Consider the following 18,553-nt stretch of genomic DNA (forward strand, 5'->3'; position numbering starts at 1 on the left):
GCGTCGTCTCCGCTAATCCTCTATTTACTCTCTACCGATACTATATATACTTCTATAGCGAAGAAAGGCGAGGTCGGATAGGAGCGGCTTTCTAATACGTAACCGGAGCTAAGCGAGCGGGGACGCTTATAGCTACTACGTAAATAGAGACCTCTAGCTAATTAGGTAGTCCTAAAGGTTATACCCTCGCTAGTTATTTAAAGCTAGCCCTAGTTAGCGAGATGCTAAACTATATTCGCTCGAATATATTAGCCGACCGTACCTTTAAGGATGCGGTAAAATTAGTATAAGGCGATCTACGATCTACTAGATCGTCCGGATAGGGGGTTTAATTCCCTTATTAGCTATACCTTTTTTTTTTAATCTATATAATTATCTATATTCTATAACCCTCTAGCTAATTAGATCGGTTCTAGATAGTAAGAGTTATTCGCTCGTAGTCCTTATAGAGATACGGGGTAGCGACTAGCGAGGGTATAACTTTTAGTATTAGAGGTTCGAATCCTCTATTAGCTATCCTTTTGCGCTCGCGTAAGGCGGCCGGCTATAGCCGCGAATTCTAGAGTTCCTATACGTGATTTTCCCCGTATCCGGGAGCTGCCGCGCTAAGCGGGAGCGCCCGCGTGTTTTAGGGATACTAGAACTTTATATATATAAAAAAAAACCCCTAGCCTCCTAAGGTGCGTGCTTTCTTATCTATACTAAGACGAGATAGAGACTAAAACTAAACGTATCGGTCTATCTAGGGCCTCTAACTTGTCCGGTACCGCCGTCTATTTAGAGAGCGTATTGTCTTTACGCGTAGTAAGAACGAGATATAGCTTTAAATATACCCTACGCGCCGCTACGCTATCGAAGACGTCGCGTAAGGGCAAATTACGGCCTAGAGACGATAACAAGTATAGAAAGTTTATAGACTAAAGAAGATAGATTACTCTACCTACGATATCGTACTTAGGCTCCTCCGCCTTCTTTCTAAGTTACGATAGCGTCTGTCTCTAGGGCGCGAGTACCGTACTTATAGTAGTCCTAAGGAAACGTACTACTCTCCCGTTCCCGTATATATCTCTAGACGATAAAACTCTCTATTCCTACGCCCTATATCGAGGATTACTATCGCGTCGTCCGTATCGATTTAAGTATAACCGAAATTAGCCGCATTCTATACTAACTATAGCCTCCTTTTTATATCGAAGTCCCTTCCCGCCTCTACGTCGAAGAAGTTATAGTATTTAATATAGCTATTATCTCGTAGGAAGTCGAAGGGTTAGTTATATTATAGCAAAGCATCGATAGTGCTAGGAAGATAGATTTCCTCTAATAACCGTAGGTTGCACTTAACTAGGACCCTCTATACGAAGGTACTATCCGTTCGGCTTATTATAGTAAGATACGCGTATAGAGGAACGACGACGAAGCGATCTATACCGAACGGCTATATAGTAGCAAGCTTTATCTACGCGAATTCGATTTAGAACCGGTTAGTAAAAGCGCTATATTCTTAGGGTGCGCGATAGATATACCTAGCGATAATGCCGAGGAAATAGCGAGTTAGACTTTTAGAGGTATAGTCTTAGCTCGAACTCGTCGAGTTCGTCGAGCCTATTAGTATTCGTATATAAATTAACGTAGACGATAGACCCTTCTATTTACTCTTCCCGTTACGCCTAAGTAGTAACAACGTTAAGGTTACCGTCTAGGTACTTATCCTACGACTACTTAGGTATAGAGATCTATAGGAGTTAGCTTTCTACTACTATATACTAGACGATATACGAGAATACGTACTACGTATTCTTCGTCCCGAGACTCCGTCCGCTAGTAGATCTTATTTATAACTAGAGACACTAATCTCGATATATGCCTAGACGGCCGGTAATCTATAACGCCGTAGTACGGAGGTTTAGGAGAGAAGCCGTTATTCTTATCTATATTACGGTTCTCGCGTACGCGGCGTAATACCTCCTTAGTAACTAGCTTATATATATCTTATAGCGCTTCTTAATATACCGGGGCCCGGCCTATAGCGAGTAGTTAGCGAAGTCGTATAGAAGCGCGGGGGTGCTTAATCTCGGCTATAGCGCGATTTAATTCCTAATATTAAAAGGCTCGCTACGGTATACTATATAGAACGTCTATCTCTATAGCTCGATATTAGCGAAGATAGCGTACGGCGACTAACACGCTAGAGACTTACTATTAGGGAGGGCTATAGTAGCTAAGACTATATAGGAGGGGCGCCTTTATCGAGGTCGCTACTAGTAATATCGATAACTAGAAGGAGGTAGATATAGCTACGTAGAAGTAGTCGCTATATTAGTTATTATAGTAGTAATATTTAGACGACGCGTAACGCCGTAATATTACTATTTATATACGTAACTATCGCTACGCGCTAAGCCTATACTAGCTAATAGATATAAAGCGACGATATAAAGCGACGATATAAAGCGACCTACGATAATAATAACGGCCTCTTACGACGCGACGACGAATACTCGACCTTACGCTTACTACTCTAGCTTAGATCCTACTACTATAACGTCGGTATCGTCGCTAGGGAGGTATTAATACGAACGAAGTCGTTAAGGACTCGAGTTAAGGCGAAGGAGCGCGTCGTCTACCTCTAGCGATATAATCTAGTAAGATATATCTTCTAGAGCTATAAATTTATATCGTATCGAGGGATATAAAAAGATGTCCGTTAAGTAGATAGCACGCTAAAAATTACAATAAATATACTAAGATTATCGTAGATTTCCTTCCGTAATCTCCCTAAATACTATATTCTCCCTTACGCTCTATACTACGATTGCCCGCGCCTTAGTTTATTATAACGCTCGACTCGCTACGATACTCCTCTAGTAGGGCGAGACCGAATAATAATAAGGAAGGCTTTCGCTAGATAGGAGCGCTATATATAGTTAAGAGACAACTCCGCGTCGCTACCTAGTCGAAGCCTATACCGTTATAGAGGAGCCGGAAATAGTCTAAGAAGTAGATTATCTTAGCGTACTTATCGCTAAATAGGGCCGGGAGCTATACCGTCCGTTCCTAATCGCGAGTAGCACTCTCTAAGAGTAAGGCGACGCTAATACTATAGCCGGATATCGTATCGAATTAATACTAGATCTCGAGGACCTTTATAGCCGCCTTATCGGCGACGTCGTTATAGAAAAGGCTAGTAGTAATATAAAACACCTTAAGAGGCTTCGCGATAGTCGATCCTTCTACTAGCTACGATTCGAATATCTACCTAAGGTCTAGCTTCCGAGGGACGATACTAAACGAAGGAAACAAGCCGAACTACTATAGATCGAGAATCCTCTATAGCGGGCTAAGTAGTAGCGAGTCTTACTATATCTTTATAAAGAAAACTACCGACTCTTATAGTAATTCCTACCGAGTACCGTAAACCTCTTCGTACTAGAATTATTAGCTACTATATCGGAGTACGACCGCTACCGTACTACTTACTATAGCTTTCTATACCTTAGACCCTTTAAGACTATAATCTTAAGCGTACGTCTTCGCGAGTATTACGGTAGGCCTCGAGAGACTACGATAGGTAGTTAGTAGCGGGCTCTCGTTAGATCTATACCGGTACGACGCAAATAAGTATCCGGTAGCTAAGGGAGTTAGATCGAGGTCGGTTCTAGTAGAGTCTATAATAGTCGATCGCGATATTAGGTTATTATAGTAGCAATTAATAACCGCGCGCCTACTAAAGTCGTTATATCTCCGGACGTAGGCGCGTTATACGCGGCTACTATAGTCGTATATACGACGCGCGCCTTCCTTAGGACTCGCGAGCGAAGGATACTATAATTTCGTATAGCTTCTCGAAGGCCGTAGAGGTCGATAGAGCTACGATAGCGACTAAGAGGGTCGATAGTATCGTATTTATAAGATCCCGATAGCGGAGCTCGCGATAGTAGGGCCTCGGTACTAGTTATACGTACTAAATTACGCTTCCCGTAAGGCTACTAGCGCGATCGAGTATACCGCTTCGAGTAAATACCGCCGGATAAGGTATATACAACGAAGACGCCCTTTTTGAGACTACTATCGAAGTTATAGCTCGTCGCGGTATATACTACGACGTCTACGCCCTTCCGAATCGCTGAGGTATTAACGTTCCTCGCGTCCACCAATTAGAGGCCGCCGTTGGCCCGTTTTGAGCCGCACTAAGCCTAAAGGGGCCCCAACTTTTGTTGAGTTGTCATATTATTAATATTATTGATTGATGAAAATTTCATTCGGTCCATCCACCTCCATCTCAGACTCAGAACCCACACACAACATCAAAGCCACTATCTTGGTGATATGAGAAGGCATACCATTTGCCCGAATGGCTATCATTGTGCACTTCTTACCTGCTGACAGCCAATGATGCCGAGGGAAGACTTGTACCGCGATCGCAGGCGCCGCTGACATGCCGTGCTCACCTACAGTAGCGCCTCGATCACAACTCCACCACTAATGCGCTCACGCCCGCGTACCAGAGAAATAATCTGCTCCGGCGATCTCATGCGCACTGTTCACTACGTACCTTGCGCCCCAGGCCAGAACGCCTTCTGCTGGACCCGAGGTCGCCCTGCATGCAGCCTCGGGCTCCTTCCTCACGCCTGCACTACGAAAGCGAGCAAATGGAAAAGCGCTCGCTCCGCCCCAGACATCGATCGTTACAACGAGCATCTGAACTTTAGAGGTATGTGCAGGTAGGTCACGCCGGTCACCTGGGTACTACCAGGCTGAGAGAGGCTTGATTCCTTGTTCCTCAATGACCCTACTTCTCTACATTGCTCTTTTTGCTATGCGCCACTCTAGAAGGGGTTGAGCGGACTGATGCATGCTCCGGAGCGAATCTAGCCTTGCGATCTGACGAACAGCGGAGCCATGGCCGGAATCGACGTAGGAGGATGCATGTCCGCCATAACTTCAGCCTTTCAAGGCGGAGCGGACTTGGTGCAATCCCTACAGGAGCGCAAGCAGCAGAAGAGAAAACGGAAGGAGTCAGACATGGAGCAGGTGTACGCAGAAAAGATGCTGCATAGAGCGCTCGTTGATGCGGCAGAAAAGACACAAACCGAGTGCGTGGAGAGACGGCATCGCCATGGACGAGCGTTCGTCCAAGGCGACAGCTTAGCAACAGCAGAGCTCAAGGATGTGATGATCGGTCTACAAATGGAAGTCATACAACCTCTGCAGCTCTCTCGAGCGAGCGAGAACGCCGTTTTGGACACAGGACCTCTGCATGAGGCAGTCATTACCTACAAGGCTACCGTCATTCGCAGCTTGGTACATTTATGCTATCGCATCAGCGTCTCCTCCGCGAGGCAGACTCAGTACAGCAGCAATGACTTCGTATCGCCGGTCACCTCGCCAGGTCTTCCCCAGAGAATGTCACTCAATTTTGGCGCGCTATCACTTCAAGAGCTTCCTCCTCCGAGACATCCAGACCGAGCGAGCTACCATCGACCCTCAACAAGTATAGCCTCTACGGTAGCTTCAGATGTTCGAGGCTCGAGCTCTGCCAAGACAAGTCCAGAAACCACATTGTCCTCGGAAAGCGATACGAATGCGGATCGCGGAACATCGGTGTGGTCCAGGACTACTGCTGGAAGCCAGTTGAGTGTATCTGGTTCTGTTCGTTCTGCTTAGTCGGGATCCACATGTGACGGATCGCTGTCAGCTCCCGAGGTCTACGAGACAGAAGAGGATATGTTCCGAGCCAACTCCGCACCAGAAGTAGTAACGAAGGAGTATGAATCGATGCTAAGCCAGCAGGCTCTAAGATCAGCAGCATTGAGAGGACCGCCCATGAAGACTCCGAAGAATGCGCACCCAGCGTACCAAAATCACTACATGGAAGCTCCCATTACAATTTTCGAAGAACCCGACTATCCCTGGTCGCCATTGACACGACCCGCCAAGCACAACAGTAAGTCAAGACCTCAAACCTACTCCCTTCCCCTCTACCTAACATACATCACCACAGACTACCACAACTTCTGCAAAGGCGCCTGGCTAGTCCGTCAAAAACTCGAAGAAGGCCTCAGCATAACCATGCTCCCCAACACCAAAGGCACCACAACCCCCTACTGGAAATGCAAACACTGCGCCTTCCGCTCCAAAGCCCCCTCCACAAACTCCACCACCCTTCCCGACTCCATCTACTTCGACGCACGCGGCATCCGCTATCGCTGGGTCTTCCTCGCCAAATCCCACTCCTTCGCCCAAACCCCCGCCGAAGATTCCCACGATTTGTATTCATATTGTTGTATTTTCTGCGCGGCGCAGGGCACCCAGACGACAATATACAAAAACTTAAAGGCCCTTTTGGAACATGTGGTTTCTAGGCATAAAACTTATATGTTGACTCCTGAGGTTAAGGAGAAGACGAGGTGTGTGGTGGGGGGTGCGCCTGGGAAGGATGTGGTTTGGGATGTGAATTTGCCGGAGACGCAGGGGAGGAGTTTGAAGGGGAGTGTGGGGAAGTTTGTGATTTCTGCTGTGACGGGGTTGGGTTGAGGGAGGAGGGAAGAGAGGAGGAAGTTGAGAGAGAGGGGTTTGCTTCTTGTGAGTTTGGAATTTTGGAAATTTTTTTGATACCCATCGTTTAGCGTGATATGTTATGGTATTGATTCGGAGCACTACATGTACAGCACGTTTCCATGAGCAATCACTGCGTAATCGCATTACCATCCAAACTCCCAATCTTCCCCGTCCAAAAATTAATCCAATTATAAATCTCCTTGTGCCAAAACAAACTATTCTCCCTATTCAGCACCCAATGATTTTCATCCGGGAAGCTCAGAAACCTCGAAGGCACACCCACAGTCTGCAGGGCATTGAACATCGCCAGACCCTCGCTGACCGGCAATCGGTAATCAAGTTCATTGTGCACGATGAATTGCGGAGTGGAGAAATTTTTCGCGTGCTTCAATGGATCCCAAGCTTCGTAGATCTCACGACTGGTCGCGTCCCAGAGCGTGCCATTGAATTCGTGTAACATGAACCACAGTTCTTCCGTACTCCAATCTGCGTATGTGGTTGCGACTCCGTCGTGGCAGACGAGGGCTTTGAATTCGCGGCCGAGGTCGTGGCCTTGGATCCAGTTTGTCATGTAACCTCCGTAGGAAGCTCCTGCTTCGATGGCATTGCTGCAGTTGATGTATGGGAGGGTGTCGCACGCGGTCTTGTGTGCGTTGACAAGGTCTTCGTATGGCCAACCTCCCCATTTGCCTTGGATACGGTCGGTCAAGAGCTGGCCGTAAGATGTCGAGCCTGTGGGGTTGGGACCGACGAGGACGTAGCCTTGATCCGCCCACGTCTTTAGATTCCATCTCGTGGACCAAACGTTTCCGGTGTATCCTTGAGGTCCGCCGTGGACGTAGAAGATTAAGTCGTAGACTTTGTTTGGGTCAAAGTCCTCTGGATACACGATTATGGCTTGTTGCGAGTCTCCAAGAGTGCCGTTGTACCAGAGATATCCGATATCCCCAGGACCGAGACCTGCGAGCTCGGAGTCTTGCTCGTTTGACTTGTAGAAGTATTTCGTCTCGGCAGTCGGGCTGACTGTGTACAGCAGGAATGAGGCCCATATGGAGTTGGCAGTGACAAGGGCATTGCCATCTGGGAGCACGTAGAAGGCGGACACGGAGGTGATATCTGTGATGTTCTGAGGCTCGTAGTCGGCAGCAGCATCGGCGGGAATGATGAAGAGTCTGGTGCTTCCAATGTAGTCAGCTCCAACGTAGAGATCTTCGCAACTGGGGCTCCACTTGACGCTGGTGGCCGAGTAGTCCCAGTCGCCAGCGACAAGAGTGATCTCCTTAGACTCGACGTTCGCCCAGTAGATCTTGCTTCGGTCGGACTCATAAGACACGCCATCCTGCTGGAAGTACGAGATCTTCTTTCCATCTGGCGAGAACAATGGTGCGCCTGACGCTCCTTGTGCTGCTTCGGGGGCCTTGCTTCCTGGACCATTAAGTTTCTCTGGTGCGGTGGAGCCATCATGAGGCACGAGGTACAGATAGCTAGCTGTGGTATTGACCTTTGGGAGCTCCGGAGCCTTGGTGAGGAAGACTACAGTGGAACCGTCCGGGCTGAGGTCGTAGTCACCACTATCTCCAAATGGTTGAACTGGCGATTCAGGCCGAGTCGCAGTGTAATTCAACTTGCTGAGCAGATTGGTCATCGTTCCATCGAAGCTGTAGGAAGATCCGTTGCTCTTAAGCGTGCCCGAGAATACAGCTTGGCGGTTTTCCGTAAGCCATGTATCCCAGTGGCGAACGTAGATCGAATCGTACAGCATTCCGGTGTGATACGGCTTAGTGGCCAATTCCTCGTTGTACGCAGACCCATTCTTTGCATATGCATAAGCGTAGAGCAGAAAATTGATGTCGCCGGCTGATGTTCTCACGGCCTTGAGTCCAGAATAAGGCGCGGGAAGTGAAGCGACCAAGGTTGGCTCAATGGGTGAGTCTGCGAGATCTGCTGTGTATAGCGTGACTCCTCCAGGTACATCGTCATTCGTGCCATTCACGTATAGTACGCTTGTGCTGGTAGCGCCAACCCATGCAGCTTCAGACACATCGCTGCCCCATGGCAGATCAGTGATACCTCCAGTTGGGATGTGCAAGAGCCACCAGGTCGTCGAAGACTCGTGGTCTTCCCAGGAATAGTTTGTAGAAGTGTACACTGCCCATTCGCCACTCGGGCTTGGACTTGCACTGCTGTACCTTGGAGCAGAGATCATTTGCCTGGATCTGCGTAAGCCATTGGTCTCGTGTTGATTCGCGTAAATGCCTACTCTGGTGTTATGGCTAGTGCCAAAGGCACCAGCGATGCTACCGCTGCAGCCAGATTCCTGACTCCCATCATCTTGAACAATGCCTATCTGTACCAAAACAATGGCATGAGGAAGCCACGCGAAGACCTACCTGGGACCTTATAGTAGCTGAACGACATGGTTACACAAGAACAACCGTGCCGTTACATCGGCTACTGCTCCTTCTCGGCCCTAGACCGGCTCAAGATGTGCGACCTGCTCGCTTGCTGGCCAACATGTATTTTGCTTCCTCACAGCATTACCACCTTCTTGTTTGCGTGATGCCAAGGACCTAAGGATTCGCCATTTCCCCGCCAGCGATGCAGCCAAGACGGGTATGATAAGCATCGAGTTGGCGCTCTTGCAACCACATGCCCATTGATGAGCTTGCGATACACAAGCTATTGTGCAAGGCCTGGCCTGGGCCAAGGATGGGTCGGACGACAGATTGATTGATGGTGCTGAGGCTCCGAATCCTGCCTTTGGCCATCGCTTCTGCGGTGCTCGTCAAACGCCAGCTTGGATGTCAAGGCGTCCATGTCTCTCGGCCAGGAGTTCGCTTGGAAAGCGGTGGGAACGGTATGGCATGTTGGGCGGTGGGTTTTGGCTCTGACTGAATCGCTATTTGATTGATCTGAAGCACTGTTCTGTGCTGCCGGTCGCTTCGGAACAGATATTGAGGACCGGTGACTTGGACGTGCGAAATGGATTACAGTATTCTGGTCGTCAAGAAAGATCTCTCGTAAAATAACCAGGTGAAGTGTAGAAGTGTGCATGGGCCTGACGACGGTTGTCGTTCGGGACGCCGGGATGGCTTGCGAAGGCAAAATATGCCAAGAATATAGCTGGGTTGAAGCACTCATGAATGAGACGTGCTCGTAGGGTCAAATTGTCGTCAAACAGACTTGTTGTAATCATTCGTCATTGTCATTGATACAGCACAAGTACTGTCTCAGCCTTTTACCATAGAAAGACCCCCTAACGCCTTGCTATACTTTGGTATCTTGCTCAACAAAAGACAACACTCGAGTCTCAATCTGTCGATATCCTCTGATTCCTCCGACCTCACCGAGAACCAGGTCCGGTGTCAATCATTCCACTCGTCATCGAAGCGACACTCCTCCCGCCGTATGGTCTGCGTGCATTTGAAGCTGCAAAATACGACAATGGCGCCCTCTTCGCCAAAGAACTGAAATTCGTGCCATCGGTGTTCTCAGACCGAACCTCATCATCGGCACTTCCTGCTTTTGGCGCACTGGCGGTCAAGTGATGGTATTGCAGCAGCGTACGCGGCGTCTACCTATGTCGTTCTTAGAACGTTTGCGGCCGCCGGAGCATTTCCGCTACCATCGAGCCCGTGTGCCGACGCAGGCCGTGCTCTTGACAGATTCATTTCTTCCTCGCTTTCGCTCGAGCTGCCAGCTTCGATTTTCGACGCATCGCGTTTTCGGGCGCGTGTAGATTTCGGGCCCGGACCCTTCTCGGTATGGTCGATGGACATGAACAAGAGAATACAGCTATTAATCTATTAGTGGCTGAGCCATCTAGGAGATGAACGTTGTGCTTGCCTTCCAATTACGCCGAGCAAAGCAGGCCACTGGAATACGACGGCGGCGATAGCGCGGCCATTGTTTCTGTAGCATATTGGAGTGCCTCCGTCCTTCTTGAATTCCGACAGCAGATACTGACCGTACTCCGGACTAGCTCCTCTGAAGTATCCGCAATGCCTCGCCGTGATCTCGGTCAATGTGAAGCAAGAAGCCGCCCAGAAGACTACGGACAGAATTCCACACACTTTCCAAGCAATGCGGACGCCTTTACTTTCCTCTCGTTCAGGCCAAAACAGGTCGAAGAAGAATGCTGATCCGAAGATGAACGCGACGAAGACACCCGCAAAGATGTTATAGGATGCCGCGCCGATATAGTCGTTGTTGTAGACGTAGACTCTGCGATCAAGACTCTTGACATATCTTTGGCTGTCGACATAGTCTGAGCGCTGTCAGCAAGCGATATATAGTCAAACATTTCTGATGGTACCATACCACTAAGAGCAGCCGTGCCCAAAGATTCGGAAACAACGCAGAGGATCATAGCAAGTTGGTAGACGATGAATTTCCTTCTGCGCAGGTGGTAATCTCTGTTCCACATATAACTGCTCTTGAACTTTCCCCACTGCATCTCCTTGAGGTCGAGACCCCATATCGATGGTGCCATTGTAGTCGCTGATGGTTATGATGCTCCGATGAAGATTATAGTGTCGATGGAAGCACGACTGCTGTGTTATTCGACACTCCAACTGCAAGAAATGCGCAGCGCAAGAATGCAAGAGAGCAAAGAGGGGTCAGATGCTCGCGCCATAGAAAGAGGTTGTGATAAGATGACACTTGCCTCCAGGATGTCTTTGCTGCCGCTCACCGAATGAACACTCGGCCCATGCAGAAAGTACGACTGCGTAAGTACTGTAGGTTGCTGAGCTGGTGGGCGCGTCAGCAAGCATGAGTTTCGCATCAGCATAACGGACAGTGGTCTGGCATCCGAATACAAGGGCTTAGAAACCAGGGACAAATGGCTGCGATTCGTCCTGCATACTGCGGGTGCGGCTTTAGACCGGAGTTGTTCGGAAGAACGGATCACTGTATAAGAAAATGGTGTAGTGGAAGAAGCTCTTCCAAGCGTAAAGCTTGTCACGAGAGTCGCACCCCGTCGTTGGTCGAGCTCGTCGGAGGCGGAGCAGACGAGGTTGAAGCAGGTGGTGGTGATGATGATGTCAGCAGATGTACCGGGATTGTCGGCTTCGTCTTCTCGGATTGGGTCAGTGCTCGGCAAGGATTAGGAGGTGAATAAGCATGCTCTTTGCAGTAACCTCATCGCTTTGTCATGGGAGGGCATACAAGTAGGCTGGATAAGGAGAGGCTGATGGAGGGACCAGAAAGAGCTAGTCAAGTCAAGATCAAGACTTCATGATGAGAACAGAACGCTCGATAGGCCGATATCTTGCGATAGCGCGTTCAGTGAAACGCGAAGAGGACATGAGAGCAAATAGAGAGTTCGAAGGCGTTCACGAAGCATAAGGATACATGGTTGATGCTATCTGTATAGCGCCAGGAGAGCCAGCAAACATTCCCAGGAACCAGATCTCGACATGGTTAGTTTTGATTTCGGTACGTGATGTTTCTTTTTGATTTCTACCAACCAGAGGCCGAGCAGGATTTTGTTGGACATGTCGAATCTTGGTCGTTACTTCTAATGCGCTGGCAAGCTCGGAATCGCCGCTGCCGTCCGTCACAGCCCGTCTGGCCACTTCTTGTTTTTGGAGCGCGCGACCTTGACGAAGGTCGAGAAACGCTCGGCGAGCTTCTCCTGGGACCAATTCTCAGCTCGCGCGCGCCGGCCTAGTGCAACGGCCCTGCCCAGTATTGAGGCCGCTCCTCTCTTGCGGCCTGTGTTGAAGAGACGTCTGCCACTAGCAATACTGCGAGCTTTCACCTCCGGCCGTACACCGTCGCCTGGTACGTATTTAGGATCAGGTTCAAAGCCGGTGTCGTGAATGAGCTTGACAAGGGCATAAACCTCTTCAAGAACATGTTCAAGGTGAAAAGATTCGGAGGGAAACCAGACTTGGAAAGATGTGAATGGTCTTGGCCCGCACAAAGCAACTACGCTGCGCCACTTCTCTACCGCGAGTTCAAAGAAGCCTGGGCCATCCGGAATTCTGAAGTACCATTGGATATTGCCATAGTACATGGGTGAGGCTTCTTTGCGAATGTACTTTGCGGCCATCAAGATCGGAGGCTCCGTGGTTGCCTCATCGAAGAACAACGCGGGCCAAAACAGGTACGATGCGTCAGGCATGAGCAGACTGTAGATTGTATTTCGCAGCTCAGGAGGCAGTGAGCGCAGCAGATCTGGAGTTCTGGAGCTCGGAGGCTTTGGTTTCCAGCATGGCGACAAGAATGACCTGGACGGCGTCAGCTGCAGTTCGGATTCGATGTTGCTCTATTGCTGCCGAGCCACTCACAACGGACGCGTGCCATTGATCACAATCTTGGTTTGAGCCTTGTTTGGCTGCATCTTGCATTGAGGCATGCGATGTGATGCGTTGATGTAGTGAGTCGGCTTCGCTCGTTGCCTGAAGCTGAACCTGATGCTGCTCGCCTTCTTGCCTTCCTTGTGCGCGGAGGTGTGGCACCTTCCTTCCTTCCTCATAACGCGAGGCGACGCTACGCTACGCTCCCGGCAACACCACCTCGTCTCAACGACACGCGATATTGCTTACAGAACGTCCTTGCGCAAAATCTCTCGGTACTGGCTCGGTCGCCCTCCTCGGCTTCAATCCTCGAATGCTCGGCGGACGATGCACATGTTGCTGTTCGGGCGACGGTGAATTGGCTGGTGGAATCGGCGCATCGTCAATTGTGAGCTGACTGAGTTGCGCCGATACTGGCGACGGCCATACTCCGCGACGTGCTCCAAGATGTGGGCTGCTCGTCTCACTCTTCGATGCCGTGCCGTGCACATCCTCCTGATTCTGTGGAGAAGCAAAGGCATGAAGAGTCTTCTTGTATCCCGGCATTGTTTTACCTTCCATCTGGTACATTGTATGCGCGTGCATCATCCTGTTATAGCTGTTCACTCGACCCAGCCACATGGACCTCTTCTGTTCATCCTCGCGCGCCTCGTCGCCCTCTTCGTTCTCATTCAAGACGTCTGGGTCGACATAGGGAAAGATTTGTCGTAGCCGCCCAGACGCTCTGTTATGCGATGACACGACGAGCTGAAACGAACCACCGGAGCTTCTCTTCGATCTGGCCGAGCCAGAGTAAGAGTCTGATCGTGGTTCATGCATGTATTCGACAGCGAGATTCGAAGACCCGTGGACCTTACTTGCTATTCAGCGTGGCTACGGGCTGGACTACGAGCCATCAATGCTGCCTTTTCAACCAAGCAGATTACTGCGAGCGTCTTCTCGCCGATAAGACATGCATCACCTACCAATCTCACTACCCTCCACCACCTTTGTCCATCGGCTCGAGCTTCGCGCCGTACCATGTCTAGACAGACACAGAAGCCGAATTGCCGCAAACGTACTGGGGGAATTCGAACAAAGACAAGTGCCCGGCACAATAGGCCCACTTCTCCACGAGTGAAACAATCCGGAGGTCTAGCTATCGTCGCCGCATTCCAGCTTGGTTGCGGCAGCAACATTCCGCAAAGTCGTCAGAAGTATACCAAACCTTCGGTATTCAAGACTTTAAATGATGTCAAGTCTGCCGTACGCACTGTTCTACCCATCCAGATCGGTCGCAGTGACCCCGTCTCCATGCCAGTGCTGGAATGTACGAAAGCGATCCTCGTGGCTTCACGAACTCGATCAACTATAGAAATTGAGTAAGCCTATATCTCAGAACTCCTTCCTTTGACTCAAGTAAATCCTTCACAGTCATTACAGACAGTCCAAACCTCGAAAAGCCAGCCACAAAACATCACAATGGCTGCTCTCAAGCTCTTCGCAGCCGTGCTCATCCCAGCATTGGCTGCTGCTCTTCCACAAGCCAGCACAAGCGATATTCCACCTTGCGCCTACTCAGCAGTCCTCTCAACTCTTCAAAGCACAGGTTGCGACCTCACAGATACCGCCTGTGTCTGCGGCAAACAAGACATCGTCCCATCTCTCACCAGCTCCGTCGTCGCAGCATGTGACGGCTCAGTCAGCGAAAGCGATGTTACCTCTTTCATCTCGGAATACTGTGGTTCGAGTGGCACATCTGCAGCTACAACTTCGCCTGCTGCCACCACGACCGAGGATCCAGCTTCCACGACCGACATGATGTCGACAACACCAACCATGGCCTGCAACGCTACTATCACCAACGGCACTAATGGCACTGGTTCCTGGACCTCTCCAACCCCATCGGCAACTGGCGGTCCGATGCCATCTGAGGGCGGTGCTTCAGTCACCAGCATGAGCACGATTGCTTTTGCTGTTGCTCTTGGAGGCATGACTTGGATCTTTTCTGAGCTCTAGATCACAGTAGATAGTTTGATGAATACATAGAAAGCATTTAATGTGTAATCTTGGGTCTGGCCTCCTTCTCTCTTCCCTATTTTTCTCGTTCGATGATTGGCTCGCGGAGTGCAGTCCGCCAGCTCCACTACTCCAGAACAGCACTCCAGCTTCACGCGTCTCTATCAAACTACCCAAACGGTTCAAGGCCACCTGGCAACGCATTGCAAGACACCAAAACTTCGATGCCACACAGAAGCCCGTGACTAAGACAGACAATCTGATAAGCGTTGTGATGAACAGGTAAGAGGCTGAAAGAAGCAATATCTAACGGCTTTTTCTTTTTAGTTCGCGTTGTATATCCAGTACGTCACTCGGCGATCACGTCAGGAGCTCTCTCATTCCAAGCGACTGTCTGAGTCTATCTCCTACTCCTCAATAATCCATACCTTTTCCAGACTTGCCCGCAAACACTCTAACCCTCATCCAAAACTCAACATGTTGCTCTTGCGTACAACCACGCGAACAAGTGCAGTAGTGCGCTCATCAGTACTAGCCAGATCAAGACCAGAAGCCTTCTCGACAGCTGCACCACGTTACACATCCTCCGACTACGGTTCAGGTCAACATAACAACGAACCCAATTCTTCCGTGCATAGGGAACATCCTGGTCCACCACCACCGGGCACTGCCAACAAATCATCGTCATCATCGTCCAACTCCTCTCCCTCTACATCTTCGAAGACCAGCAATGGCTCGCAGCCTAAGATCTTATCCGACTCCCCACCACCAGAAGGCGAACAGAGTGAAGAAGTAAGGAGACACAATGAGGAAGTTGCGAAGAGAGCGGATCGGCCGCATGAACAGGTGAATCCTGAGGATGTGGAGAAGGACAAGGTGCCCAAAGGGTTTTGGAAGGGCCAGAAAGAATGATTGGTGACACGTGTGCGATAGCAGGATGTGAGTAAAGATTGTGGGTGTAAGATGCATGTGCTGACTATGGTGTAGGGGTTTTGGGACTACGGGACCGATGTAAGACGAGCTCAGTGTAGGATATGATGTTGGAGAACAAGGAGAACAGAACGGTTACCCGAAAGTAGCACGTGTAACAACTATCGGTAACGAAGTATTGCTCAAGTCTTCGATGGTTCTCGAGTTACTCTATATCGCCTCACGAGTGACGATCTACTTAGAAGTACTCGCAGGCTAAGCCAAATCGCTCCACACGACGGGAAAATCGCAGATCAACAGAACGCGCAGACCCGCGCCGACCATCCCTCAGGCAATTTCCTACTCCTGGGCAAGAAATCATGCAGACAACCTCATCGCAATCGCTCACGCATCCTACCTACCTCTAGACGGTGATCTTCGTACGACAAACCGGGCAAGTATCATGCTTCTTCACCCACGGCTTCAAGCAATCGGTACAAAACCAATGCCGACAATTTGGCAGAAACGTCACAATCGTCCCAACCTTGATGTCCTTCTGACACACGCAGCAGATCGCCTCACCATCCTCTTCATCCTGGTCATCGGCCGTGATCTCCCGCAACGACAATTTTGGAACTGGTGCTTGTCGTATTGGTCGTCCTTGTTGTCCTTGTCGCCCACGTCCTGGATTTCGACGATTGTAGCGCGCGTGAAGACCTGCAACTTCGAGTTGATAGCGCAGGATTTCCTCAGGATCATCGTCACCGCAGAGCAAATTGAGTCCTCGGGCTAGGAATTCGTCGGTGGCACTAATGATCCGAGCCAAGAGACCGGACTGGGGATTCGAGTTGTTGCGGTTTGTGCTCGTCTGTCTCGCTTCATTGGGCGTATTGGTCTGCGCGTAGGCGGCGCGACCGTGGTTGGTGTTCCTTCTTGTGTCCATAGCTGGGCTGATCTGGGATGAAGAAGGCTCGGATGTTGCAGGAGTCGAGAGTTTTATAAGGTCTGGAGTTGAAGTGCATTCACCTGCCTGCGCAAATTCACATGCTTCGCTACTTACCAGTAAAAGACAATTATATTGTTGCTCTCGACACGACAGCGCTGTCAATTCTCTCCCGATAGTCCTAAAAGCTCGGCACAATGGCATAGCTGTTTTCCCAAAAGACAGCTTTACAAGTCTCGAAGCAAAAAAAGAGAAACTCCCCCATACCACAGTCCACCCAACAGTCGTCCCATCACAAAGAACCCTGAGCCCAAGCCACCGACCACCTCTCCCAAACAACCTCCTCCCGAAAAGTCGCACAAGTCTCATGATCCCTAACCCACGGCTTCAAACACTCCGTACAAAACCAATGCCTTCACGAAAGCTTCGTAACCTGCCTACCCACCTCAACATCCTGATGAAAAACACAACAAGTCGCCTTCCCATCCTCCCCCACATCCTCCGCCGTCACAACACCTTTCGGCAAGCAAGCCTTCAATTACAACGCGATGCCTCCCCGTCCCCCAAAGCCTCCCATCCCTTATGAAAGAATCCGTCTCGCGATATAGTTCTTCCCCGATAGCGAAATTCTCGTAGGAATGGATTCCGTTGGCGGAACTCGGGCATACTAATGATTCTCGTTGTTCGAGGGAATCTGTTGTACGCGGCGTTCGTGCTCGCGATGCAGGGTTTCGGCGCGATTAAAGGCGACGCCGTCCCAGGAAATTCGGATCTCTTCGTCGAGACTTGAGCCTGGAGCCGGGACGTGGTTTTGCTATGATGGTATTGCGGTGGTGGAGGGAGGGGACGATGGTGTTGGAAAATTTTGGGGTTGGAGGAGCTGGTTTATGGCGTGGATGGTTTGGTTGATTTGATTTTTGCTTGGTTTGGATGTTGTTGTTGGGGGGATGGGGGCGGGCATGGTTGGCGAGTTGTCTATGCCGGGGGAAATCGTGAGCTGTCACGAAAGAAAGGAATGGTTGAAGTCTTGAGCTTGGTTCTTTTGAAGCAATCACGGTTGCTGTGACATCTGTGTTGTGATGATGTTGGAAGGCAAGCTGTTTATGTATTATCGTGAGGAGTTGTGCCAATTCACAAGTCTAGGTTAAAGATGTCACTGAACAATGCCTTTGTACATCTCCCATTCAAAATATAGCTAGACCGCCAGGAGTGAATTCTCCTACCTCACTGCTGGGAACTTTGCATCCAAGTCCATAGTCTTTAGAAACAATGCCCATGACAAGCTGGCTGAACTTCTCCTCAGGTCTCGAAAGCCGTTATGTATGAACGCAACATGAACGCCGACTAAGACAGAAGAGCAGATTGACAGTAAGATACATGTATCGATAGAACACTTCCCTTGCAATCAAAACCAGTCTTAAGAATAAAGCCTATATCTCACCTCGTGCTCGGCTTCGACTACATGACCTTCTCCCTACAATTCGAACTGCTATCACAATCCTTCAACTACGGCACTGAAAAGAATAACATGTGTATTTCAACAGCTTGGAGCGCGCAGAGGCGCTTTAATGTCGACGCACTATAGAGAGTAATTGGTCTTGGCTGTGTAGTCTTGGTCATTCCCCCTGTCTCTACAGGAAGCTGTACTTGTATTGGGTCGGAAGCAGTCGAGGTTGAAGTGTGCAGGTTGAAGTTCGATGGGTGAGTCTACGAAGAAGAGAGAAGTCGCTAAATAGGTGCAGCGCGTGTGCACGGATCCTGGTTCTTCCAAGTGGAAGGTGGAAGGAAGTCTACAAGAAGAGCTTGAGAAGGATATAATCTTCTCCTTCTCAATCGTTGC

General features: G+C 49.7%; 5 protein-coding genes across 5 annotated transcripts; 1 reads left to right on the forward strand and 4 right to left on the reverse strand.

Annotated features, from left to right (window-relative positions):
• Positions 1 to 4,236: 4,236 nt before the first annotated feature.
• Positions 4,237 to 4,901, reverse strand: MYCFIDRAFT_170207 (uncharacterized protein; the record flags this gene model as incomplete). Its single annotated transcript, XM_007923392.1, has 7 exons — positions 4,237 to 4,284; positions 4,315 to 4,460; positions 4,493 to 4,517; positions 4,546 to 4,698; positions 4,731 to 4,797; positions 4,826 to 4,845; positions 4,887 to 4,901. The coding sequence occupies 7 exons, from the start codon at positions 4,899 to 4,901 to the stop codon at positions 4,237 to 4,239; spliced, it is 474 nt and encodes a 157-aa protein (XP_007921583.1).
• Positions 4,900 to 6,534, forward strand: MYCFIDRAFT_79971 (uncharacterized protein; the record flags this gene model as incomplete). Its single annotated transcript, XM_007922337.1, has 3 exons — positions 4,900 to 5,601; positions 5,665 to 5,944; positions 6,002 to 6,534. The coding sequence occupies 3 exons, from the start codon at positions 4,900 to 4,902 to the stop codon at positions 6,532 to 6,534; spliced, it is 1,515 nt and encodes a 504-aa protein (XP_007920528.1).
• Positions 6,535 to 6,624: 90 nt separating this feature from the next.
• Positions 6,625 to 8,764, reverse strand: MYCFIDRAFT_159817 (uncharacterized protein; the record flags this gene model as incomplete). Its single annotated transcript, XM_007923393.1, has 1 exon — positions 6,625 to 8,764. The coding sequence occupies one exon, from the start codon at positions 8,762 to 8,764 to the stop codon at positions 6,686 to 6,688; it is 2,079 nt and encodes a 692-aa protein (XP_007921584.1). The 3' UTR covers positions 6,625 to 6,685.
• A 1,600-nt stretch (positions 8,765 to 10,364) lies between these two features.
• Positions 10,365 to 11,050, reverse strand: MYCFIDRAFT_79973 (uncharacterized protein; the record flags this gene model as incomplete). Its single annotated transcript, XM_007922338.1, has 2 exons — positions 10,365 to 10,825; positions 10,879 to 11,050. The coding sequence occupies 2 exons, from the start codon at positions 11,048 to 11,050 to the stop codon at positions 10,365 to 10,367; spliced, it is 633 nt and encodes a 210-aa protein (XP_007920529.1).
• Positions 11,051 to 12,118: 1,068 nt separating this feature from the next.
• On the reverse strand, positions 12,119 to 16,713 carry MYCFIDRAFT_79974 (uncharacterized protein; the record flags this gene model as incomplete). The annotated part of the gene is made up of 8 exons (XM_007922339.1): positions 12,119 to 12,695; positions 12,855 to 13,003; positions 13,113 to 13,663; positions 13,829 to 13,887; positions 14,117 to 14,211; positions 14,513 to 14,857; positions 15,481 to 15,528; positions 16,222 to 16,713. The coding sequence occupies 8 exons, from the start codon at positions 16,711 to 16,713 to the stop codon at positions 12,119 to 12,121; spliced, it is 2,316 nt and encodes a 771-aa protein (XP_007920530.1).
• Between the last annotated feature and the right edge of the window lie 1,840 nt (positions 16,714 to 18,553).

This window comes from Pseudocercospora fijiensis (assembly GCF_000340215.1).
Source record: "Pseudocercospora fijiensis CIRAD86 unplaced genomic scaffold MYCFIscaffold_1, whole genome shotgun sequence".
Lineage (NCBI taxonomy): Eukaryota > Fungi > Ascomycota > Dothideomycetes > Mycosphaerellales > Mycosphaerellaceae > Pseudocercospora > Pseudocercospora fijiensis.